The sequence below is a fragment of the Lithobates pipiens genome, unplaced genomic scaffold (genome assembly GCF_037356315.1).
Source record: "Lithobates pipiens isolate NorthernLeopardFrog02 unplaced genomic scaffold, aLitPip1_a1.2 Scaffold_8, whole genome shotgun sequence".
In the NCBI taxonomy this organism is placed as follows: domain Eukaryota; kingdom Metazoa; phylum Chordata; class Amphibia; order Anura; family Ranidae; genus Lithobates; species Lithobates pipiens.
Genome location: NW_027507903.1, coordinates 534,767,077 through 534,793,196, shown reverse-complemented (window position 1 = coordinate 534,793,196; position 26,120 = coordinate 534,767,077). Strand labels below are relative to the sequence as shown.

The 26,120-nt window shown below is 44.9% G+C and overlaps 1 protein-coding gene across 1 annotated transcript in view; it reads right to left on the bottom strand.

Annotated features, from left to right (window-relative positions):
• SH2D6 (SH2 domain containing 6) overlaps positions 1-26,120 on the bottom strand; it is a 72,152-nt gene that overhangs the window by 22,693 nt on the left and 23,339 nt on the right. Inside the window, exons 6-11 of the mRNA XM_077469562.1 lie at positions 24,835-24,893; positions 18,286-18,307; positions 15,981-16,118; positions 11,807-11,835; positions 7,896-7,923; positions 778-809 (exon numbers count right to left, since the gene is read on the bottom strand). Of these exons, the coding sequence (XP_077325688.1) occupies positions 778-809; positions 7,896-7,923; positions 11,807-11,835; positions 15,981-16,118; positions 18,286-18,307; positions 24,835-24,893 (308 nt within the window). The remainder of the gene's footprint in view (positions 1-777; positions 810-7,895; positions 7,924-11,806; positions 11,836-15,980; positions 16,119-18,285; positions 18,308-24,834; positions 24,894-26,120) is intronic.

Here is a 26,120-nt window from a genome sequence, read left to right as displayed (position 1 = left end):
TATGTGTCCAAAGTTGCATGACAAATCGCACTAGTGTTAATGGAGCCTTGTTGTCAAAGCCTAATTGAACAAGCTGAAGTCAGAAGGTGATTGGTTACTATGCACAGCTGCACCAGATTCTGTGGGCACCATTTTTAGTAAATCTCCCACATAGTGGGCCAGATACAAACTATTTTGTTAGAAAAACACACTCAATAATTTAGATTGCACACTTGTGCACGTTGCACTAGTTTGTGAAGAAAGCTGTTTTATTACATAGTTTAGTCAAGTGTTGAAAGCACCCAGTTTACAGCCTGCACTCTTTCTATAGATGCCCCTTGTCATGGCTGGGCCCATGAACATCCAGAGAGAAACTGGCAACAGAAATGGCATCACCTACAAAAAAGCCTCAAAATACACCATGGTTTTCCAGTTCCACATTGATATAGGAGTCCTTCCTTCACATACAGGGGTTGATTTACTTAAGGCAAATGGACTGTGCACTTTGTAAGTGCAGTTGCACTCATTTTCCTTAGTAAATGTAATGCGGTTAAGCTTCAATTTGTAAAAACTACCCAATCAGGTGCAAGGAAAAGGATGATGGAAATCAGCAGAGCTTTACCACATTCACTAAGCTCTGGGAAATATGAGTGCAACTGCGCATGCAAAGTGCACAGTCAATTTGCCTTCAGTAAATCCCACCACAGTCTCTTCAGTGGGTACAGCTGACTTTACCCTGTGTAGACTGCCCCCCCCCCCCTTGGTATAGACAGAAATGACTCTGGCATTTTTTCTTACCTCTGATCGCTGCTTAGTTTTCTCTTCACGTCCTGTGGGGAAAAAAAGAATTTCAGAAAATATAAATTTCAGGCAAGCAGGTTCACACACAGTTAAAATATAAACTGGAATTAAGTACCACAGGATTTGTAGTTCTCAGCAGCCAGTTTTATGATCCAGGTACCCCTGCCAGGCAGCACAGCCAGATCACTGACTTACATGACAGCAGTAAAGCTTAGGGTCATTTCACATGGCAGGTCCCGACGGACTCTGCTTTGCTCAGCAGGGGATTGATCCGCTGATCCGCGCTGAGCAGGCGGATGACAGGTCCATCTCTGCTCACTGTGCAGAGATGGACCTGTCAAGAGTCCCACTCTCCTCTATGGGAAGATCGGATGAAAAGGGACCTCCTGACAATTTTCATCCAACCCCTTCCAATCTGATCCACCAGACAGATGGAAAATAGGGTCACCATCCCTCTGGATTTTGCAGACAGGATCGGTTTGGATAGCAGTGGGTGTCAGCGGGCATGTCACCCCTGACATCCGCCGATCCATAGGAAGGAATGGAGTGTCTGATCAGGTCCGCCTGAAAAACTGACAGGCGGACCTGATTGGAAAGCCCGTGTGAAAGGGGCCTTAGTCAGAAAGCATTGGTCAAGCTACCACCAAACCTACTGTATAGATAGTGAATGAGAAGCAGCATAATGATGAGATAATCTATCTGCTCACTCTATACTATGCCTGTTAGTACAGGTGCATTGCACAGCCTGACTTGTTTCTACTACTGCTTTAATTAAAAGTAAATTGAGGGCCCATTCAGGCCGGGTTCCTAAATATGCGAGTTGGATGCTGGTTCCTCCGCATCCAATTTGCATGACAGGCAAGGGTGACCGGTTCTCAATGGAGCCGGTTCACACACGTCTGGAGCAGCCGTGGTCCGGATTGATAAAGGGTCTGGTGCGTGTTTTGGTTCGGTTCAGGTGAAAATTCAGGCAAAATTTCGGACCTAAATAGCACCTGAAGCAGTGAACGGACCCCAGGCAGGAACCCACGGATGCACATATGTGAACCCGGCCTTACTCTATTATGCTAGGGTAACGTGTGGCAGCACACATGACCTGCATTTATACAATGCAGTGCCATTCATTCTAAATGGCACCTTAATGCAACTTGCTGACTAACATACGGCATAATGCATGTTACTGCACCACAATAGTGTGAATAGACCCTTAAAGCGTTAGTACGTTTTTTTTACCTACAGGAAAGTGAAGCAGACAGCTGGTTGTGAAGCCTCAAGGAAGCACAGCCAGCTGCCCACAGTAAACATGCCGGTGTTGGGGACCTGAAGACTGGCAAAGAACCAGCACCGGTGACGTTGGCACTGGACCCCTGGACAGGTAAGTGTGCTTTTATTAAAAGTCAGCAGCTAGAGTATTTGTAACTGCTAACTTTTATTTTTCTTCAAACAGGTCAAAGAACCTCTTTAAGTTCAACATTTTGAGTCACTGACCTAAGATGAGTATGTAGCAAGTGAATTTAGACCACCTAATCTGCATGCTTCCAGGTCAGTGAATGAATACTGTGAACTTGCACTATTTATGAGATACTCACACTGCATGCAGCGGGTGACGTCGCCGGCGCATGCGCTCTTACAGCATACAGTGCCAAGTCTTCAGAGCCCGTGCCGTAAACGAGGGCTCCTGCACGCATGTGACCTCATCGAGCTGGAGGCCTTGAATCCAGAAGGGAAACTGGATGAAGACGGAACCCCTGTCAGCGGTGACAATGCGCCACTGGAGGCCTTCGTTTAAGGTAAGTCTCACAAAATGTGCTAATATGCAGTGCATGCTAGCACATTATGACATTGCCTTGCAGGGGATTTTTAATTACTTTTTTTTTTTTTTTTTTTACAAAAGTTTTTATTATTGTCAAATAACAAGTGTACATTCCAATACAATAGGTTTTCATACAAATTACAGTTCAGGTGGGTTACAGTGTAATATTAAGTAAAGCAGGCTGTTGCCCAAGCGATGCCCACATTTTCCGTGTCCGGGTGGACCCGGGTTCTCACAGGACTGCAACAGAAGCTTGTCGTACAATACATTAACAGCCCAGCGTAATCATCAACTGTAAATTGGTATGACAAAAGAAAGAAGGAGAGAGGAAGATGTACTAAGAGTCAAGAGTTGATTAAAAGAGGTCGTAGAATGGAAAGGAGGAGAGGAGCAGAGAGGGTCAAAAAAAGAAAAGGAAGAGGGGACGAGGGAGAGAGAGGGGAGGGAGGGGAGAGAAGGAAGAGAATGGGCTCACAGGGTGTGCACAACCGGTCCTTACATTGACAATATAGCAACATCGAATCTAGGAGAATAATGATATGCGATCCAGGGTTGCCAAACACGTAGGAACTTGGCGTTCGTGTCAGAAAGAACAGAAGACAATTTTTCATTGACCATAACATCATTCAGTCAGTTCTTGACTGCCTCGAAACTCAGGGTTGGGGTTCTCCATGCTCTGGCTATTGTCAACTTAGTTGCAGTAAAGAGATGTTGCGCCAATTGGCGGTCTGGACGCAATAGCGCAATGATTGGTTTGCCAAGGAGTGCCTCAAACGGATCCCTTTTAAGATTTACTCGAAGGAGGCTACGGAGCAATGCATAGACCCTGACCCATAGTCTGCACACCCGCGGGCACGTCCACCAAATATGGGCCATAGTACCCTCTTGGGCACATTCCCTGAAACAATGAGGGGAACAGGTAGAAACAAAGCGTGCCAGGCGCGTCGGGGTATAATACCACCGATATAACACCTTATATGCATTTTCCAGAATCACTACGTTGCGCGAGCAATTGGATACGGCTAGGGTCATCGCCTGCCAATCCTCCGGATCCTTTTAATTACTTTTTTAATCTGCAGTCTAATACCGCTTTACTGGTTTTAATGAAAACATAACTGCAGTTCAGCTTAAAGCAGAGGTCTGCCCGCCCCTTTAAAATTTTAAAGTCAGCCACTACACATACTGTAGCTGCTGACTTTTAACATTTGGACACTTGCCTGTCCTGGAGTCCAGCGATGTCGGCAGCGCAGCTGATGTTTCCATTGCGGGTAAAGGAACCCGGCAGTGTAACCTTTTCAGCTTCGCGGCCGGGTCGCTACTGCGCATGCGCAAAAAACGCTGTGCTCTCTCACTGGCCCAGCAGAAGGGGAGGGAAGAGGGGGGCCAAACTGCTGACATAATTCACCACGGCCCGGTCTACTGGAAATGAAGACAAGGTACCTGTAAAATCAGGTACCCGCTCCCCCCCCCCCCCCGAAAGGTGCCAAATGTGGCACCCGAGGGGGGGAATCAGGTAAGCGGGAGTTCCACTTTTGGGTGGGACTTCACTTTAACAAAGACAGTAACTTAGCTGTGTCTCTATTGTTTTTCTATTTTAGACAAATTGTACTGAGAAATTTTCACAGATGAACTAAAATGACTAAGCAACCTTTGAATAAAGGTGGATACGTAATAACAACATTTTTTTACTGTGCTGCAGTAACTAGAATCAGAGACATCAACAATAACAACTACATTTTATTAAAGTACCTAAAAAAGTAACAAAATAATAAAGTAAATAATACGATAAATTAATCTCATCAAATAAAAACTCTGCTAAACACCGATAACATGAAAATTAGTAACAGTGTCACTCCATTTTTTTTCCTGTAAAGTTTGGTCTAACCACACTAGAAACCGATCCATGTGTGTTTGCACATCGCATTCAAATTGCACTGCCGTTGCGATCTGCAGCGGGTGTCGGCACCGGATCACATGGTACAAAACGACCAAGTGAACTGGTTGCAGTGTGGTTCCAAAATTGGTGCATGCACAACTTCAAGTTCCGGTTCTTCTGGGTTCAAATTGAATGGCCATAAATCGCACCGCACCTTATTGCATGCGAATTGGCCAGGAATGCGGTGTGGTTTCTGAGCAATTCATATGCAGTTGATAGTGTGAACCCTGGCTTATGGTGTCTATGCCCCTAACAGTTCTACACATGTGCACAAATTCAAAATACTAAATAAGAATCAAAGCAGACAATGTTTTTTTTCTGTGCATACCATGACATTTTTAAGGACACATGCACATAGGGCTTAAAAAATGCCACTTTTTGCATCGGTTGCTGTTTTTTTTTCTTATGCCTGTAAGCACACCTCTATGTTATCCTATGCGTCCATGTATACATAGGCATTTACAGGCATATTACGAGAGAATCGTTTACAGGCAGAAAAAAAAAAAAAAAACATCACTAGCATGTTCAGAAGAGGAGTTGAAGAACAGAAAAAATGCTGAACTTGTTAACGCATCTAAACATGCTAAATGCTAGACTCATGAAGCACTTGAGCATCATTCCAATGGTCAGAAAGTAGAGTTTTAGTAGAGTTTTGTGACGGGGTGCAATAGTCAGCTTTTATTTATGTAAAAACGGTTGCTGTACCTGCTTAGAAAGTGTTAGCTGGAGTTCAGCTTTAACTTGTTAGTCAAGTTCCTCAAAAATTGCCAGTCTAACCCTACCTGCCCCGCAGATTCACATAGATGCTGTTCTCATGTGTCTCTTTGTTCTTTCATCTAAAGTAAAGACACCCTAAAGCCATGTATGGGCAGGCTGATTGTATCCAAGTGGATTGATCAATCAACTTGGGCACAACCAACCTGTCAGATTTTTCATGCGATTGTTGTCAGCATCTATAAGCACTGTGTTCTCCCAGCCAGGGCAGCTCCCCCCCTGGCCCGTCCGCCAGGAGAGCACAATAGCTCAGTGGGAGGGATTTCCCCATCAATGCTGTCAGTGTCAGGGGGGGAATTGATCGATTTTCGGGTTGCGGGAAAGATAATCCGGTCATCTATGGCCATCCTAAGGCCTCATGCCAACAAACTATTAAGCACCATTCACACCTGGGCATTCTGGAATCACAGGCAGAATCAGGCGATTCTGTCCACGATTCCAGAATCATGGCAAAACGTGGGACGTGTTTGCGATGCCATTATTTCTTAATGGCAGCTCAAACACAGTGCAATTTTGCTGCGGTTGTCATGCAGGAGGAAACTGGTCAGAGAGGCTACCAAGAAGCAGCTGCAAGAATTTATGACAGAGTGGTCATTGTGTGCATGTGACAACAATATTACCAATTCTCCACAAATGTGACTTGTATGGGAGGGTTGCAAGAAAAAAGCCACTCCTCAAGAAAGGCCACATGCAGTCATGACTGAGCTTTGCCAAAACACACCTTGAAGATTCTGAGGCCAAATGGAAAAAAGGCATTATGGTCAGATGAGACTAAAATTTAATGATTTGGCCTCAACACCAATCGACATGTCTGGCGGAAATCCAATACAGCTCACCATCCAAATAACACCATTCCTACAGTAAAGCAAGGAGGTGGTAATATCCTGTTATGAGGGTGTTTCTCTGCAGCAGGGACTGGAGCACTCAGGATAGAAGGAAAAATGGATGGGGCAAAATACCATCAAATTCTGAGGAAAATCTGCTACCCTCTGTCAGAAAGTTGTCAATGGGATGAAGGTTTACCCTCCAACATGAAAAAGCAAACAGCAAAAATGACCCCACAGTGGTTAAAGCAGAGTTCCGACTAAAAAAATAATAATTAAGTCAGCAGCTACAAATACTGCAGCTGCTGACTTATAATAATCGGACACTTACCTATCTCAGGGTCCAGCAATGCAGGGGATCGAAGCCCTGCTCATATCCCCCTCCTCTCTGCAGCGCTGTGACTGGCCGGGCAATCATCGGGTACCTGTAACGTGTCCCAGATGATTGCCAAGTGGGGGGGGGGGGGGGGGGAGAGGTGAACTTACTTCCGGCGCTGAGATGCGCCCGGAGGAAGTGGGAGCTGAGGCTTTCCGCTCCCCCCCCAAAAGAATGACATACCAAATGTGGCATGTCAGGGTGTCACCTTCCCTTAAAGCGGAAGTTCCATTTTTGGGTGAAACTCTGGAGAAAAAAGTGAATGTATTTGCATGGCCTTGTCAGAGCGCAGACTTAAACCCCATTAAAAATCTGTGGATTGACTTTAAGACTGCAGTCCACAAACAGTCACCATCAAATTTAACTGAACTTGAGCAGTTCTGCAAAGAGTGGGCAAATATTGCAAAGTCTTAATGTGCAAAGTTAGTAGGCTATAATTAAAGCAAAATGTGGTTCAACAAAATACTGCCAGTAAGTGGGTGATCCTTTTCCCAACTTAGTCATTCTGTTTTTTAGTTTTTTTTCTTACATTTTGGTGTTATATCTTTCACTTGTATGCTATAAGTTGCACTGAGTAAATACAGCTGGATAAAACAAAAACTGTCTCTGTCTTCATGGGGGGGGGGGGGGGGTGATTCTTTTCCATACCTACTATAACTAGCAGAATAAATGGGCGAGAGAGAACACATGAAAAGAGACACTGACAATCAAAGAAATGCTGCTAAAGGCAAAAAGAATTGATGCCTCTTGCACAAAACTTTGCAGAACGTACTAACTGCATGTCTAGCTTGTAAAGCCATTTGATGGCTGCACAAGAACTTTAGCTAGCCCTCCTTACTCTGGGTTTCTTGGAGAAGCCTTCGAGAGGCTTATAATGCTAGAAAAGCTGCCTTTTATTCAAGTTAGAGTGTTTGCACTCCACCAGGCTCCAATGGCCTTGCACCCGTCTCCTCAAACTAGAGAGAGAGACTGGCATCTGACATCAGAATAATACCATCTCATGGGCTGAGAGGCAAGCCCCAAAAGAGGTAATGGTGATTTCCAAAATTCCCATTCTTGAATTCGTGCAGACCCAAAGACCTTCCGATCCACAGACAGCCCATCCAATGACTTGGGAAGGAAAACTGAAATTCCTTCATGTGCCACCTGGCCCAAGGCACCAATGGAATGGCCACTGTAAAGATCCCAATGAGGACAATGCAATTAACAGGTGGCCTGGAGTGTAACCACAAAAGAAGAACATTTTAGTTGGGGAGCGGGTGTCTTTTATTGAGCTAGGAAAAGGTGGTCCAGAGGAGGAGTTATGTGCTGACGTAAGGTGGGCCAGGAAAGAAGCCTCACAGTTTAAAGGCTTGTTCATGTATGATTTCATTGACCTTTGTGTTTACTTACCTGCACCAACATCTTTGTGTGATTTCGCCTGCAGGAACAAAATGGGATAACCTTAGACTGCTAAAAGCAAGGTCTTCTTAGTACTACAAATTATCGACACTCTTGTCCTGCTGTTGTTATGTAGTCACAGCAGATTAAAGCTGGCCATACACTAGTAGATCTTAAAACAAACAGTCATCCAAACATTCATATGAAAATTTTCAGTACATTCAATGATTTCACAAACGTTGTTTGAAAGTTCTTCACAATTTCACTTAGAACAACGTTTAATTTTGGAACAAATGGACTTTCCTGAACAAAGACCATAAGATTAGACACTATTAGAAATATGATCGTTGGTGAAGAAATTTTCATTGTGCTCCTTCAAATTTTATTGTCACTGCAAAAAGACTATTGATTTGACCACCCTTAGCCCTTGTACACACGGTCGGATAATCCGACCGTGTGTGGGCTTCATTGGATTTTTCCATCGGAATGTCCGACCAACAAAGTTTGAGAGCTGGATATAAAATTGGATATAAAATTTTCCGACAACATGATCCGATCTGACTTTGTCCGATCTTTTGTAGAGAATTCCGATCGGACAAAGTGCCACACATGCTCAGATCAAATTCCTAGACCAAATCTATTGGCTACTAGCCTGAACGTAGTCCCGTCATAACAAAATAACGCCATCACGCTACGAACAATCGGATTTTCCGACAACTTTGTTCGTGTGTATGCAACACCAGTTTCAGACAAAATCAGTCGGAAAAAATCCAACGGATTTTGTTGTTGGAATGTCTGACCGTGTGTACGAGGGGCTAATGATTACAAAATCATACAAACGTTCTTAAAATAAAACATTTCTAAAGAAAATTCTACTAGTGTCTGGTCAGCTTTGGAGCGGCCATAAAGAAGCCTGATTTTACTAGCCTTGAATGTACTATGTTTTCAAACATAGGCAACATGACAAACATAGAATGAGTTTTTACCCATGTACTCCATTGCTTTGCACTGAAAAAATTTCCACTGTGCTATATTTTTATTGGATTTAATTGTAATTTGGAATTGAAGTCATTGACAGGAATACCTCCATAATGTAGAACAACAAATGGGCAAATATTTGTCAATATGCACAACTGCCATGCACACTGTCCTATACTGAATGTTATAGTGGAAACTTCCCTCAATAGAAGACTGATGAAGTCACATGGGTTTATTGAATAAAGACATGTCCATAAAGTTCAACTTGATGAAATGTACTTCACATCAGAGATGCCCATCACATCAGAAGTGCCCCTATCACGCCAGAGGCATTCCTTCACCTCAGAGGCCCCCCATCACATCAGAGGTCCCCATAACATCAGAGGTCCCCATCACATCAGAGGTTGCCCAACATCAGAGGCTGCCCATCACATCAGAGGGCCCCATCACATCAGAGGTTGCCCAACATCAGAGGCTGCCCATCCCATCAGAGGCCCCCATCACATCAGAGGCCCCCATCACATCAGAGGCTGCCCATCACATCAGAGGCTGCCCATCCCATCAGAGGCCCCGATCACATCAGAGGCCCCGATCACATCAGAGGCTGCCCATCACATCAGAGGTTGCCCATCACATCAGAGGCCCCCATCACATCAGAGGCCCCCATTACATCAGAGGTGTAATCCAAGGTAAACTGGATCCTGTGCTTGCGGAACCCCGCTTAAAGCAGGAGTCCACCGGGACTCCGCGTTTTTTTTTTTTTTTTAAAGCCAGCAGCTACAAATACTGCAGCTGCTGACTTTTAAAATAGTGACACTTACCTGTCCAGCGCGCCCGCGATGTCGGCACCCGAAGCCGATCTCTAGATCGACACTCGAGTGCTGCCGCCGCCATCTTGGGTATGGGAATCAGGAAATGGAGCCTTTTGGCTTCATTTCCCGGTTCCCTAATGCGCATGCGCGAGCCGCGCTGCGCAATGAGGACGGTCCCCGCTGCCTCTGGGATCTGTGTGTTTCCCAGCAGGCAGCGGGGCACTTGCGGGAAGGGGCGGGCACTTGCGGAAAGGGGCGTAAGTTACGCCCCTTTCCGCAGAGAGCTATCCCGGAAGTGGGTGCAGTTACCTGGATTATCCAGGTAACTGCACCCCCCTCCCCCCTGAAAGGTGCCGATTGTGGCACCGGAGGGGGGGAGGGTTCCGATGAGCGGAAGGTCCACTTTAGGGTGGACCTCCGCTTTAAGAAACAATGTTCTAGCAAAACTACAATCTAAATCCAGAAAGCATTTATTATTGACATCAACTCGGTGCCACACTCAAGTTTGGGGATGATTTCATTGCTTATTTTTATCGCTATTACAAAGAAACAGTAGAAGTGTTGTCCACAGCAACTGTTCATCCATAGGTGTGTATTGCATTATATATACACACACATATAAATAAATGTAAACATCATTTTAAAATGTATTAAAACATGGTGTTAGTAGGGCAGTGGATGGTGTACTGTAGTTTTTTTTATTACTATCATTTTATTTTTGTGTTATTTTTTCAATTTTATTTTTATATAATTTTTTTACAGGAGCCCCATTTTGTTTAGCTTGGCGATTGCAGCTGTGAACCAATCAAATGTTGGCTCAAACTTGTCTTGCATACACACTGTCACACAAAGTTGGTCAGAAATTGCGAACATCAAGAACAAGGTGGCGTACAACATGTACGATGAGCCAAGAAAAATTAAGCTCAATAACCAGTGCGGCTCTTCTGCTTGATTCCGAGCATGCGTGGAACTTTGTGTGTCGAAATTGTGTACACACGATCGGAATTTCCGACAACAGATTTTGTTGTTGGAAAATTTGAGATCCAGATTTCAAATTTTGTGTGATGGAAATTCCAATGGAAAATTTCCGATGGAGATACAGTCGTAATTTCCGACAAAAAGCTTCCATCGAACATTTTCTGTCACAAAATCCGACCGTGTGTACGGGGCATTACTGTGTGCTCCCAGCACTGCGACCGAGCTGTCACAGACAGGTATTGGACTCCAGTTATGATTGGGAGCTGGCGTGATGCACTCCCAATCATGTGACCTTTTTGACAGCCAGTGACAGTGGTGATGTGATTGGGAAACTGTCCTCCCTCACCCTCCACTCTCCCCTCTGACTTTAACCTATAAGTAAGCCTATAATAAGACTTACCTATATGCACTGTTTAGGAGATACAGGCATACCCCACTTTTAAGTATGCAATGGGGTTTATTTACTAAAGCTGGAAAGTGCAAAATCAGGATCACTTCTGTATAGAAACCAATGAGCTTCCAGGTTTTATTACCAAAGCTTAATTGAACAAGCTGGGGTTAGAATCTCATTGGTTTCTATGTAGAAGTGAGCCTGATTTTGCACTTTCCAGCTTTAGTAAATAAACCCCATTGTGTACTTAAACATGGGGTATGCCTGTATTTACTGTACATGCAGTTGGTGATGTCACCGGAGCATGCGCTCTGAAGGAACGGCCACCCGGGCTGTTTCAGAGTCCTGTGCCATAAATGCGTGTTTATGTGCGGGAGTGACGTCATCGTGGCTTTTGGCTAGTCACACAGCCAGAGTCCATGGACCGGGAAGGAATACCGGGTGAAGATTGAAGCGCCTGCAGCAGTGACAGCTTGGTGATGGAAGGCTTTGTTTTTAGGTAAGTTTAACATAATGTGCTAGTATGCAATGCATACTAGCACATTATGACCTTACCTTTCAGGTGAGGGGAAAAAAATCCTAGAGGTTTACTACCACATTAAGACCCAGTTAAGGGGCCCTGGGGGCCAGTGGGAAGGGGTTAAAGAAATAATCCAATATGAGTTTCACATACTCTAGGTATTCCTCTGAGAATAGCTACAATTTATTTATAAGATTTAATCATATATTTAGCACTCAATTATTTCCATATGTCTACACTTTACCGAAGTCTCCAGAAGTGTCAAATACAAATCTGCAAGAAAGAAAATAATAATATGAATCACTGGCCAAAAGTTTAACATTAAAGTGTTACTAAACCCAGGACCCTGTATTCACTATATCTGGTCTCCCACAGTACACAGAACATGGAAATGCAATTATTTTAGTAAATATAAACTGCTAAATACCTTTTCTCATCAGTAGTATATAGCAGTCTTGTGGTTTCTATCAGTTGCTGGTAAAGCTTATAGGAGGAGTTCATACTGCACTAAGCTGCCCTATCAGGATCCCTGACCCTCTGTCTGGATAGTGCTGATTGGCCCTATGCTTATCACATGCACTCTCTGAAGAAAGAAAAAAAAAACTCTCTAGCAATACACACCAAACTGAGCATGTGCCAAGTGACTCCAAAGGCTCTGTCTTATCCAGACATGTTCTGGAGTCAATGGAAGAAGGGGAGGATCAGAGAAGACAGGATCAAACAGCCTTTTTACACAATGCAGAGAATTAACCCCTTAGGTTCCACTGTGAGTATAACAAGCATGCTTTACTGCATATATAGACTGCATTTACTGTTGTGGGTTTAGTAACACTTTAAATTAAATATCTCCATGAATGTGCTTATTTCATGTATTTATATGCCACAAATGAGCATGCATTCTTATAACATTTTGTTACTCTCTTCCTTCTATTTAAAACCCATTCTCAGCTGTACAACTGTTCATTGGCCCCATGTGGTTACATGACAAGTGCACCTTAACCTATGTGGGTGGCTAATGACAGGTGCACTTTAACGTGTTTGTGTGGCATTATATATATATTTATTCTTTGCTGCAATATTGGATGCTAACATAAAACGTCATGCACATTTTAACAGGAATTCTTTTGTTAATAAACACAGATAAAGTCAGATTTAATAAACAATAGAATTGCTTTGTGGCACGCAACATTGTAAAAGCACGTGTTTTAGTTTGGATGGTGAAGACACATGGCGCCACCTATGGGTTTGAGTTGCTAATGACAAGTCTACAGATAGTGTCCTTACAACAAAAGACAATCCCGGATCACACAGATTTTTGCGGCAAATGAAACAGAAAATAAAAACTTCAAACGGGTGATAAGTAAAATTGTTCCACTGCTGTAATTACTGAACACTGTCGAGTTGTGGCAATGTAGCAGTTATTATTATAAGTTTAATAACTAGAGACTCCTGTAACTCTAAAGAACTAGTAAGTCTAAACAGAAGTTTCTCTGTGTTAGGACTTAAATTTGTGGTTGGGGGTTGAGCTGCATTTTTACTCCCCCCCCCCCCCCCCCCGCCCCGACCACCTCAAATTGTTCAGGGATGTACACATCCTGTTGCAAAAATGATTCATAACTGCCCCCCCCCCCATCATGTTTGGTAAATGTGGTTGTACCGCAACCGTCCCAACAACTATAAGCAAAACATGTCGTTGCTGGGAAGCACTGTGGTATTTACAGAGCTAAAACATTCCACCTCCACAATACCTGTCCAACACCTTTGACAAATTGAATGACTGCTGATCACTTTCCAGAGGGGCGGCAAAGGCTGCCGCTAGTGTAAACTTCAGCAGGATCCGGACAATTTTGGATCTTTCTATGAGCAGGCTGGTTGTATGAAGTTGACCTATTGACTGATTTCATTACAACCAGAATGTCGTTTTTTTTGTGTGATCGCTGCCAGCAGCTATAGCCACCAAAAGCGATCATTAGGGGTTATTTACTAAAGGCAACTCCACTGTGCACTTCTAAGTGCACTTGGAAGTGCAGTCGCTGTAAATCTGAGGAGGACTTGCAAGGAATATAAAAAAACAGCATTTTTGCTTGTGTAGCACCCTGATGTTTAGGCAGGGTTGCTATTAAATTTATTGCCAAGTGATAGTTGCCTTGGCCAATTGTCAGGAGGTCAATTGATTTTGCCCTCATTCTGGAATTGCTGCACTTCTCTCTTCTGTCACTAGATGGCCGGGTATCTAGTGACATTAGATACGACAAGGGCCTAATAAACAGAATTTTATAAAAAAAAAAAAAAATTAAAAAAAGATAAGACAAGGGCACTGCAAGGACAGATTAGGAATGAATGGGGTATCTCAGCCAATGGGCAGGGATTTTCTTGGGCCCCTTGGCCTGCTGTGGGAACCTATTTATTTGGGTGAAATAAGGTGACCGGGGTTCTGTGCCACCTGGACGGCTGTCTGGGTAGACGTTTGTTGTAATCCCCCAGGCTGCTAGGCCACAAACCTAAGGCCTATCCTGGGGACATCTGGCTGCTAGGCTGTCTATGCAGACTGGCCTATCCAGAAGCAGGAAAGCAGCGTAGGGTTGGGACTGCGGGCTTGTAGTCCAACCAGAAGGAACGGTTCTGCCGGCCAAGGAAGCAGTAGTAGTTAGAGGTAGAACGAAAGCTGTCGCCACTAAGGGCCCATCCACCTTACTACCAGAGACCATTGTTAGTAAGCTGAGGCCAGTACAAGAGCAGACTCTTCGACCAGCTGGGGACAGTGAAGAAGTGGGAAAACTTCAGCAAGTGCCAAGTCAGGGACCCAGCAGGACAGCCAAGGTGACGCTTGTGGAGTGCCAAGTCAGGGACTTAATGTGTCAGTAGGGGTGAAACTTGAATAGTATCTGCGAGTGGCAAGTCAGGGACCTAGCAGTGAGGGGGGGGGGGGGCGGGGGGTGATGCTTGAAGAAGATAATGAGGGCTACAGTGAAAGAGCTCAGGGGTTCCAGTGGCTAATGGATCTGAAGTCTAGTGAGAGTGACTGGGAGCTCGTGGAGTGAAGACCCACAGTTGGGGAGTGTGGGGTAAAGAAAACTGTTTGTGTTGCATATAGTTGAATACCTATCATTATCATTAGTAACAGCTACAAGTTTGTTGCCAAAGGAGACAGCGGTCCTACCTATACAGAAGTGGTGTCAGCCTGGAGGCCTTCACCTGCATAGCTGTCTACCTGTAGAAGTCTCAGAGTCTGCTAATTATTATTGCATCTACTTAAGGGTGTCCTGGCCCTAACCCTCTCTCCCAAGGTTTTGTTTAAGTGACAATAAATCTCTTTGCATTCAAAAAGAGTCTGGTGCCCACCTGTTCATCTTGCATTACACCCCCCCATGCCTTGTAACCCACTCTACACTGAATGATGTCAGCTCTCTCTAATTCTGGAGGTAACTATTAGGCCAAAAGAGGCCTGGGACTTTCCTACACATGATTGGATTAATAAATCATCAGAGTTTCCCCCTCATTTCACATCTTCCCCTTATGCCCCGTACACACGAGCGGAATTTCCGTCAGAAAAATCTTGGATGGTTTTTCCGACGGAATTCCGCTCAAGCTTGGCTTGCATACACACGTTCACACAAAAGTTCTCTGAACTTTTGACCGTCAAGAACATGGTGACGTACAACACTATGACGAGCCGAGAAAATTAAGTTCAATGCTTCCGAGCATGCCTCAAATTGTTTCCGAGCATGCGTAGGAATTTTGCACGTCAGAATTGCTACAGACGATCGTAATTTATGATCGGAGCTATTTCCGTCGGAAAAATAGAGAGAACCTTCTCTCAATCTTTTGCCCGGTCGGAAATTCCACCAGCAAAAGTCCGATGGAGCATACACACGGTCGGAATTTCCGACCAAAAGCTCACATCGGACTTTTGCTGGCGGAATTTTCATTAGGATAGCATAGGCTGGCTAGATTACATCTTCATTATAGTGCCGCATAAGTAGTTAACTGAAACATCCACTAAGAGGTGAACTTTGATGATAAAGGGAGTGCACATATATATAAATCATTATTTGTGTCTTTGGGAGGAATTTGTTTGCTGAGTTGACGCTGTTATCTCGACTCAGCAGATTTATTACATCTCTCTTTGAAGTAACTTTACCTTATTGGGTCCAAGTAAAGTATTTCAGAATCTAATTTTAGAGAGTTGTTTGATTATTGCAACACAGTGATACGAGGATGTCTGAACCCAGAATGTCAGGTGGGTTGGGATGTTCACTTGGTCATGGCCGTGCAGATGAGCAGGTAATTCTCAGCAATCCCCAAGGGGGCAGTGCTACATTAAAGACATTTGTTTCATAAGCCTAATGTATATGATTGTGTCTTAGGTGAAGCTGTTACAGTGTCCCTAGAGATAATGTGATTTGTGCCACGCTTACCATCCATGCCTCTGGGGAAATTGGTGAAGGTTGGTGGTGGTGAACATATGGAAGTGCAAGGAAGAGACATCCTGCGATCAGGAAGGGGCAGAGGCACTGCACGCTTGCAGGGTGGTGGAGGCCTGGCCTGTTTCAGGGCTGAAATAGAAGACAAAGAAGAGTTATCTAATACAATCACAGCCCATAGCGGCTCCAAATGTTCTATAACCCGTTATTCTCAAGTAGACCTCCTTTTTTGCCAAACATAGCTGCAAGAATATTTATTCAGTGGTGTAACTATTGAAGTTGAGCTGTGGCTCCCTGAGTTTCCTAGGGATATTACGGCAAATACAATGACCTGTTTATTATAGTGTTGTAATTTAGAACTGGTCCCAAGCACATTTCCTGCACTGTAATCCAGAACAAATTGTGCAAATTAAACCCAATATCCAGGTGTAAAAAATATACCTACAATATGCTTTTCCACTGTTTTTTTTGGCATGCAGCTGTATGTAGGATCTGTGTAGCTAGGGGATGCAGACACACCAGCTGCCTTTGATGTATATACTACACTATATTGTCAAAAGTATTAGGACACCTGCCTTTACACGCACATGAACTTTAATGGCATCCCAGTCTTATGCCCTGTACACACGGTCGGACTTTCCGATGTAAAATGTGCGATCGGATCACGTTGTCGGAAAATCCCAAAATGTATGGGCTCCATCAGACTTTTTCTGTTGGAATTTCCGGCACACAAAGTTTGAGAGCAGGATCTAAAATGTTCCGACAACAAAATCCGATCGTTTAAATTCCGATCGTGTGTAGATAATTCCGATGGACAAAGTGGCACGCATGCTCAGAATAAATCACGAGACAAAAACTATTGGCTACTGCCCTCTTTATAGTCCCATCGCACGTGTTCTACGTCACCGCGTTCTGAACGATCGGATTTTCCAAAAACTTTGTGTGACCGTGTGTATGCAACACAAGTTTCTGCCACAATCTGTCGGAAAAAATCTGACGGATTTTGTCATTGGAATGTCCAACCGTGTGTACACGGCATTAGTCCGTAGGGTTCAATATTGAGTTGGCCCACCCTTTGCCGCTATAACAGCTTAAACTCTTATGGGAAGGCTGTCCACAACGTTTTGGAGCATGTCCAAGGTAATATTTGACCATTCTTCCAGAAGCGCATTTGTGAGGTCAGGCACTGATGTTGGACAAGAAGGCCTGGCTCGCAGTCTGCACTCTAAATCGTCCCAAAGGTGTTCTATCAGGTTGAGGTCAGCACTCTGTGTAGGCCAGTCAAGTTCCCCCACCCCAAACTTGCTTATCCATGTCTTTATGGCTCTTGCTTTGTGCACTGGTGCGCAGTCATGTTGGAACAGGAAGGGGCCATCACCAAACTGTTCCTACAAAGTTGGGAGCATGAAATTCTTCAAAATGTCTTGGTATGCTGACGCGTTAAGGGGCCAAGCCCAACCCCTGAAAAACAACCCCACACCATATTCCCCCTCCACTAAATAATGTGGACCAGTGCACAAAGCAAGGTGCATGAAGACATGGATGAGTGAGTTTGGTGTGAAGGAACTTGACGGGCCTGCCCAGAGTCCAGACCTCAACTCGGTAGAACACCGTTGGGATGAATTAGAGTGCAGACTGCGAGTCAGGCCTTCTTGTCAACATTAGTGCCCATAGACACACTCCTAAACCTTGTGGACAGGCTCCCCAGAAGAGTTAAAGTTGTTATAGTTGCAAATGGTGGGCCAACTCAATATTGAACCCTACGGGCTAAGACTGGGATGCCATTAAAGTTCATGTGTATGTAAAGGCAGGTGTCCCAATACGTTTGACAATATAGTGTATATATGCTATAACTATATAGTAAAAATGTGTGGGTTCATTGTATGGGGCACATTGGTGTATACACTATGGGGGTTAATTATGAAAGGTGAATCCACTTTGCACTACAAGTGCACTTGGAAGCAAAGTCACTGTAGATCTGAGGGGGACATGCAAGGAAAATAACAAACAGCATATTAGCTTGCACATGATTGAATGATAAAATCAGCAGAGCTTACCCTCATTTCCTCTACCCCTCAGATTTACAACGACTGCACTTCCAAGTGCACTTGCAGTGAACTTGTAGTGCAAAGTGGATTTGCCTTTCGTAAGTAACCCCATATAGCTACATAGTAAAAAATGTGTGGATTCGTTGTAATCCTCTGGCTCCATCCACCCAAGAGTCTGCCTTCATTTTGAAAATGGTTGCATAACACCAACCACGGATTGTGATCACTTGAAGAAAGAATACCAAACGTACGCATTTTCTGTTGTTGCTGATTCTGAAAAAACAAAACAAAGAAAACAGGTATGAGGGACATGCAAGTTTCTAAGCTGTTTTTTAATAGGTCTGTTTCAAAGCTCAGTACAACAGCTGTATTTCTACCTTTAAAAGGCTCAAGCTCATAAGTAAGAAGCAGCATGTCTATAAATCCAATTTAAAATCCAAGCCAAAGCTTCCTACACAAGAGTGAAATTAAAGAGGAAGTAAACCCTGACGAGTTTACTTCCTCTTTGTCTCCATGCAAAGGTAAAGCATAATGGGCTACTATGCATCGCATAGTAGCCCATTATGTGTCACTTACCTGACAGCGATGTCACCGCTGTCCCCTGTAGTCCTGAGGGTCCATCTTCTTCCGGGTATCGCTGCTCCGGCCACTCACAGCTCTGGAGCAGCAATGATGTCACTCGCACACATGTGCACGGGAGCCGCCACTAACGGCATATTGTTGTTAACAGCGGCATGCTGCTAACGGCGTTAGTGCGTCTGCGCACAGCTGTCTACGACGCATATGCCGTAGACAGCTGTGACTCTTTTAGTAAATATCTCCTAAACCGTGTAGGTTTAGGAGATATTTCTTGGACCTACAGGTAAGCCTTAATCTAGGCTTACCTGTAGGTCAAAGTGGTTTGTAAGGGTTTACAACCACTTTAATTCTCTGCTTTGGCTGCCTTCGTAATGGGCTCATCCTCTGACTGAGTCCAATATGTACTTGTGTAATAGACAGTCAAAGAAGATACGCACAAAGTTCAATCTACAGAAACCCATAGCAACTTCTTCCTATATTGAAATCAGACCAGCACAGTATTCATTCTGGTTTCTTTGGATAGTGCACTTTGTCCTACTGTGGTTTGCAGTCCAGAGTCTGGTGCGTTTCTGTTCACCGGTTCAGGTGTAAATTTGTGCCTGAGTTGGCACCTAAACTGGACACAAAAACGCACAGGACCCTTTTCAAAATTGCACTGCAGCCGTTCCAGACAAGTGTGAAAGCGCTTCATTGAGAGCCGGTCACATTCACATGTTATGTGAATTGGATGCAGTTAAAAACGCACCCAATTTGCATATATGTGGACCCAACCTAAATCTTGTGCTTTTTTTATTAATCCCAACTGTCCGCTGCTGCAGTTACATACCGCTCCCCTATTTACATATGTAAATATTGTGCACAGAGATAGCCAATGTTTTTACAAAATGAATCCACTAGTGTAATGCTCCATACAAACGAGCGGATTTTCCTTCGGAAAAAACTTGGATGTTTTTTTCACACAAAAGTTCGCACAAGACGAGCCGAGAAAATGAAGTTCAGTGTTTCCGAGCATGCGTAGGAATTTTGCGTGTCGTAATTTGTACAGATGATTGGAATTTACGATCTGAACTTTTTCCGACCAAAAAATAGAGAACCGCTCTCAATCTTTTGCTGGCTGGAATTCTGCCAGCAAAAGTCCTATGGAGCGTAAACACAGTCGGAATTTCTGAAGCTCACATCCGACTTTTGCTGGCAAAATTTCTTATTGAGTGTATGGGGCTTTAGACCTAGTGTTTGTCTTTGTGGGCAGGTACTCCTTAATATGATTGTTTTTTTTTTTTGAAATTTATTTTTATTGAAAGTTTTTCAACACAGTAATAACATACAAACATAAACATAAACATAACCCCCCCCCCCCCGCCCTTCCCAGCCACTCCCTCCCCCCACCCAACAAAACTCCCTCCCGTGCAGCCCGCCATTCTCCTTCTGGAGCTCAGTCTGTGATCATCGACAGTATCACACAAATAAGAAACACATTAATTGTACCGTTACTGAGTATTAGGTTACCCAAGATGGGGATGTAAGCCAACCCAAGGAATAACACCTCCCTACCCCTCCCCTCACCCGACACACAAGGAGTACACCACCCGCCTAGCGATCAATTCACAGTGTCAGCGGCATCAAGCCAACACCTCCACACCCTCTCAAATTTGTTAGGACACCCTCTGTTGAGATAGGTGGCTTTGTATAACGGTAGAGCTTTATTAATTAAACCTTTCCAATAAGAAACCGTAGGAGGTTCGGGTTTCTTCCAACATAGCAGGATAGATTTGCGTGCATAAAACAGCGCCAGAGAAATCAGAGTCCTCTGCGCCTTTCAAGGTGCCAACTCCTCCACCAATCCAAGCAAACATACCGCAACTGTGACTGGAATTGGCATCGAAAGGACAGATTGTATAACCTGTGTCACTCCCCTCCAGAACTCCTCAATCCGCGGGCACTGCCAAAACACATGGTCAAAATCAGCTCGGTCAGCTGTGCAGCGCCAGCATCCCCCCGTCCCCGTACCGTAAATTCTAGCCAGTCTGGCTGGGGTGTAGTATACTCTATGCAGGATTTTAAACTGGATAAGTCTGTCTTTAGCCGATACTAAGGTCTGGAACGGGTATCCCCACATGTCGTCCCAATCCTCCCCTCCAAAGTCGGGTACCAAGGCACTCCACACCTCTCTACATTGTTGGACAGGTTTTGGCCTGTCCAAGAACAACATTCTGTACACAACGGAGAGAGGCTTTTTCAGGTCCTCTGTTCGCAGCACCATTTCCAGGGGCGACACTCCCAACCGCAGAGCCCCAGGACCGAACTGAGAGAGAAAAGCGTGCCGCAACTGTAGGTACCGAAAAAAATACCAATTGGGAAGATCATGTTGTTCCTTAAGCTGATCAAACGTCAAAAGCTGTCCCCCTCCCACCACATGTTTTAACTGTTTAATACCTACCCTGGCCCATATCACCGGATCCGGTATGCCCCCAAAATGTGACAATTTAGGATTGAACCATAGAGGAGTGTCAGGAGACCAGCTCCCTTCTGGCTGTTTCATCAAGGACTGCACTTTCCCCCAGGCCCGAATCGTTGCCCGCATAGAGGCCGTCAGAGCTGGTGAAGCCCCTGGACCTCTATACACCAAATAGGACAGGCTCTCATATGAGCCCACAAGGGCCGCCTCCAGTACATTTGCCGAATCCCCGTCCTCCCGTGTCAGCCACCGTCCGGCGACCACCATTTGCCCAGCTAAATAATATTTAAAAAGATCCGGTAATGCCAAGCCACCTTGACCCCATGGCTCCTGCAAAACCCTGAGACCTATCCGAGGGTGCGAAGCAGCCCACAGAAAGGATCCAAAGAGACCGTTAACCCTCCGAAAAAACGAGCAAGGAATCCAAATAGGGGAATTACGTAAAAGGTAAAGGAACACAGGAAGAACCTTCATCTTGAGCAGGTTGACCCTACCAATGAGGGACAGTGGCAGATGCTTCCATGCTTCCAGCTGCACCTTAACCCTGGCCAACAATGGGAGGAGATTCAAAGACATAAAGTCGCCCACTCGTGGTGAAACTTTCACTCCCAAGTATTTAAATTCTTGCACCCAGGCGATGGGGACCCTAGTGGTCGCCAACTCTCGTGCCTCCCCATCAATAGCCAACACGTTGGATTTCTCCCAATTAACCCGGAGCCCGGAGAACTCAGCAAATTTGTCGAGCACCCCAAAGACCGCCTCCAGAGATGGCCCTGCATCCTTCAAGAAGAGGAGCATGTCATCTGCATAGAGCGCTATACACTCCCTAATGCCCCCCACCTCCAGTGCTCCTACCCCAGGCGATAGCCTCAGGGCTATAGCCAGTGGCTCTATGGCTAAAGCAAATAAGAACGGGGACAGAGGACACCCCTGACGTGTGCCCCTGTGGACGCCGAATTGAGGTGAGACTGAATTGGCTATCTTGATACCGGCCTGTGGAGCACTGTAAAGCAGAGAGATCCAGGTCACATAGGTCTCCCCAAAGCCCATTCTCCGCAGAACTGTTAACATGTACTGCCAGTCTACGGAATCAAAGGCCTTGGCCATATCCAGGGAAACTACCACCCTAGATCCTTTGGCAGCGTGTTCAATCTGCAGGTGGGTGAACAATCTACGTAAATTCGTGTCAGTAGATTTCTGCGGAATAAACCCCGTCTGATCTATATCAACCAGAGTTGTGATAACCTGAGAGAGTCTGGTAGCCAGTACCTTCGTTAGAATTTTTAAGTCCTGGTTCAGCAGTGCGATGGGTCTATACGAAGAACATAATAAAGGGTCCTTACCCGGCTTCGGCAGCAGGATCACCTGTGCCTCCAGCAAAGAAGCCGGGAGACACCTGTGTTCCAAGCAGTAATCATATAGGTTTTTAAGTCGAGGGACCAGTTCTTCCAAGTTCTGCCTATACCACTCGCTGCAGAAGCCGTCAGGCCCTGGGGATTTACGGGGAGGGAAGGACCTAATAGCCTTTTCAATTTCCTCAGTCGCTATGTCAGCCTCCAAAAAGTCCCTATCCACCTCAGACAGCCTCGGGACCTGTAATGATGCTAACAACCCATCCAGCTCAGCCATGTCATAGGTCGGTATGGGTGCATAAAGGGTCATGTAGTATTCCACAAAGGTGTCTAGTATGTCTGTCGGGGTAGTCAACAGGTCACCCTGAGTGTTCTTGATACAAGGAATATTAGTCTGCACCCTTTGCTCAGCCACTAGCATGGCCAAAAGTTTACCGTTCTTGTCCCATTTTCGTCGTAGAGGTGTGTGTTAGATCAGAGTAATGGAGTGGCAAAGCACGCCTTGCCTCCAACAATGCGCCATAAGTGGCATCAGACTGGTTGTTCGCGTGCTCCATAGCACACACCCTCTCCCTGTCCTGCAATTCTTGATCCATCTGATTATGAGACCTGTGGGCCTGTTTGATGGCCGAAATATAGTGCCCCCGCATGCAGGCCTTAAAGGCATCCCAAACAACGGTGGCATCGGCAGACCCCTCGTTATCCTCCCAATAATGTGCAAAATGCGGCGCCACTTGGGAGGACACCTCTTCCACCTCCAACCACCCCGGGTTCAATTTCCACCCTCTCCCCGCAGGACTCACGGTGGACCCAATGTAAATTGACAAGGGCGAATGGTCAGAAATGCCACCCGCTAAATATTTTGCCCCCCCTACCAATTGAAGCATAGCCGAATTTGCAAATGCTAGATCTATTCTCGAAGAGGATTTATGAGTTTTCGATAAGTGTGAGTAACCTCTGGTGACAGGGTTTTTCCAACGCCAAATCTCTGTCAGGGAAGCAACCGCCGCCCAGGCAGAGAGATCGGCCGACGCCACTCTAGAAGCATTAGACGAGTCCAAAGCAGTAGAGAGGATAGCATTAAAGTCTCCGGCTATAAGGAGAGGGAGATGCATGTAGGGCGCCAATTTACCCAAAAGGTCATACAGGATCTGAATCTGGAATGGGGGCGGGATATAAACATTCACCAAAACCATTTTACACCCACCAATATCTGCCACAACCGCCAAAAACCTACCACCCGGGTCCGAGATCACATGGTGGATGGTGCATGGTACCACCTTGCCAATTAAAATTGACACTCCCCTGGAGTAAGTAGAGTATGTAGCATGCCCTTAATATGATTGTTAAAGTGAACCTACTGTATGTTATAGGGAGCATTTAGAAATGCTATTGGACCTAAGCACCTCGAAGCTCTGAGGATGAAGGTATACCCTTGAAATCAGTATCTGCTACATACTATTGGGTATCATCTGTGCCTAGCCAGGGCTGCAGGCTGAGGCTATGGTTAAAGTTTCCTTCTGGTTTATGCTATGAGCCTAATGCTGAGTACACAAGACCGGACTTTCTGGCAGACTAGGTTCGACGGTCTTCCCAATGGACTTTCAGCGGTGTTCCGACTGACTTTCCGAATGAACAGACTTGGCCACACACGAACGGATTAAGTCCGTTCGAAAGTCTGTTAGTTTTGAATGTGATGACGTAAGACGGGACTAAAAAAGGAAGTTCAATAGCCAGTAGCCAATAGCTTTCCTTGCGTCGTATTTGGTCCATCGGACTAGCATAAAGACGAACGGTTTCCCCGATAGGAATTGAGTCTGTCAGACAGATTTGAAACATGTTCTATTTCTAGGTCCGTCTGATTTTTTTAAATGAAAAACCATTGGTTTAGCCCACACACGATCGGATTGTCCGACGGACTAATTCCATCGGACCTAGTCTGCTGGAAAATCCGGTCGTGTGTACGCGGCATAACAATGAGTATAATCATTTACTACCATACCTCCAAACTTTTTGAGATGGGAATGAGGGACACCTATTATCAAATATATATAGACATAGGGCACAACCCCTGCCTCACCCCCTTAAAGGAGAAATATACAAATGCAGCAATTTGGATGAAAGCTTTAGCACTGTGAATCACTTTTGAATGACAAATAGTGCATTTTATATACAATTATATAGATCAGACCAAAATGAGGGGCACATAAGGAGGAAAGAGGGACGGAGGGACATTGTTCCAAATCAGGGACAGTCCCTCAAAATCAGGGACAGTTGGGAGCTATGTACTACTGCCATTGATAATGTGCTAGGCTGGTGCTCCCTTTGCTTGTTATTTAATGAATGTTCATTGTTTTTAATCGATAAGTCCCAAGTTACAGAGGTTAGTAGCTGCACTAAAAATAATAATTTACCTGCTGAACTCTGTCTGGTAAGGGAGGCTTGTGTACAGTTCGTCCCCCTGCAGAATTATCTAAATGAAATAACAAAAAATAAGTTTATCTGTGTGTGTCATAAATTGTGAGTGTTTTCTTACTTACTGTTTATCAGTACATAATATACAGTATCTCACAAAAGTGAGTACACCCCTCACATTTTTGTAAATATTTTATTATATCTTTTCATGTGACAACACTGAAGAAATGACACTTTGCTACAATGTAAAGTAGTGAGTGTACAGCTTGTATAACAGTGTAAATTTTCTGTCCCCTCAAAATAACTCAACACACAGCCATTAATATCTAAACCGCTGGCAACAAAAGTGAGTACACCCCTAAGAGAAAATGTCCAAATTGGGCCCAAAGTGTCAATATTTTGTGTGGCCACCATTATTTTCCAGAACTGCCTTAACCCTCTTGGGCATGGAGTTCACCAGAGCTTCACAGGTTGTCACTGGAGTGCTCTTCCACTCCTCCATGACGACATGACTTTGCTGGTGGATGTTAGAGACCTTGCGCTCCTCCACCTTCCATTTGAGGATGCCCCACAGATTCTCAATAGGGTTTAGGTCTGGAGACATGCTTGGCCAGTCCATCACCTTTACCCTCAGCTTCTTTAGCAATGCATTGGTCGTCTTGGAGGTGTGTTTGGGGTCCTTATCATGTTGGAATACTGCCCTGCAGCCCAGTCCCTGAAGGGAAGGGATCATGCTCTGCTTCAGTATGTCACAGTACATGTTGGTATTCATGGTTCCCTCAATGAATTGTAGCTCCCCAGTGCCGGCAGCACTCATGCAGTCCCAGACCATGACACTCTCACCACCATGCTGACTGTAGGCAAGACACACTTGTTTTTGTACTCCTCACCTGGTAGCCGCGACACACGCTCGACACTATCTGAACCAAATAAGTTTATCTTGGTCTCATCAGACCACAGGACATGGTTCCATTAATCCATGTCCTTAGTCTGCTTGTCTTCAGCAAAAAATGTTTGCGGGTTTTCTTGTGCATTATCTTTTGAAGAGGCTTCCTTTTGGGACGACAGCCATGCAAACCAATTTGATGCAGTGTGCGGCGTATGGTCTGAGCACTGACTGACTGACCCGCCCCCCCCCCCAACCCTTTCAACCTCTGTAGCAATGCTGGTAGCACACATACATCTGTTTCCCAAAGACAACCTCTGGATATGATGCTGAGCACAACTTCTTTGGTTGACCATGGTGGGTCCTGTTCTGAGTGGAACCTGTCCTGTTAAACCGCTG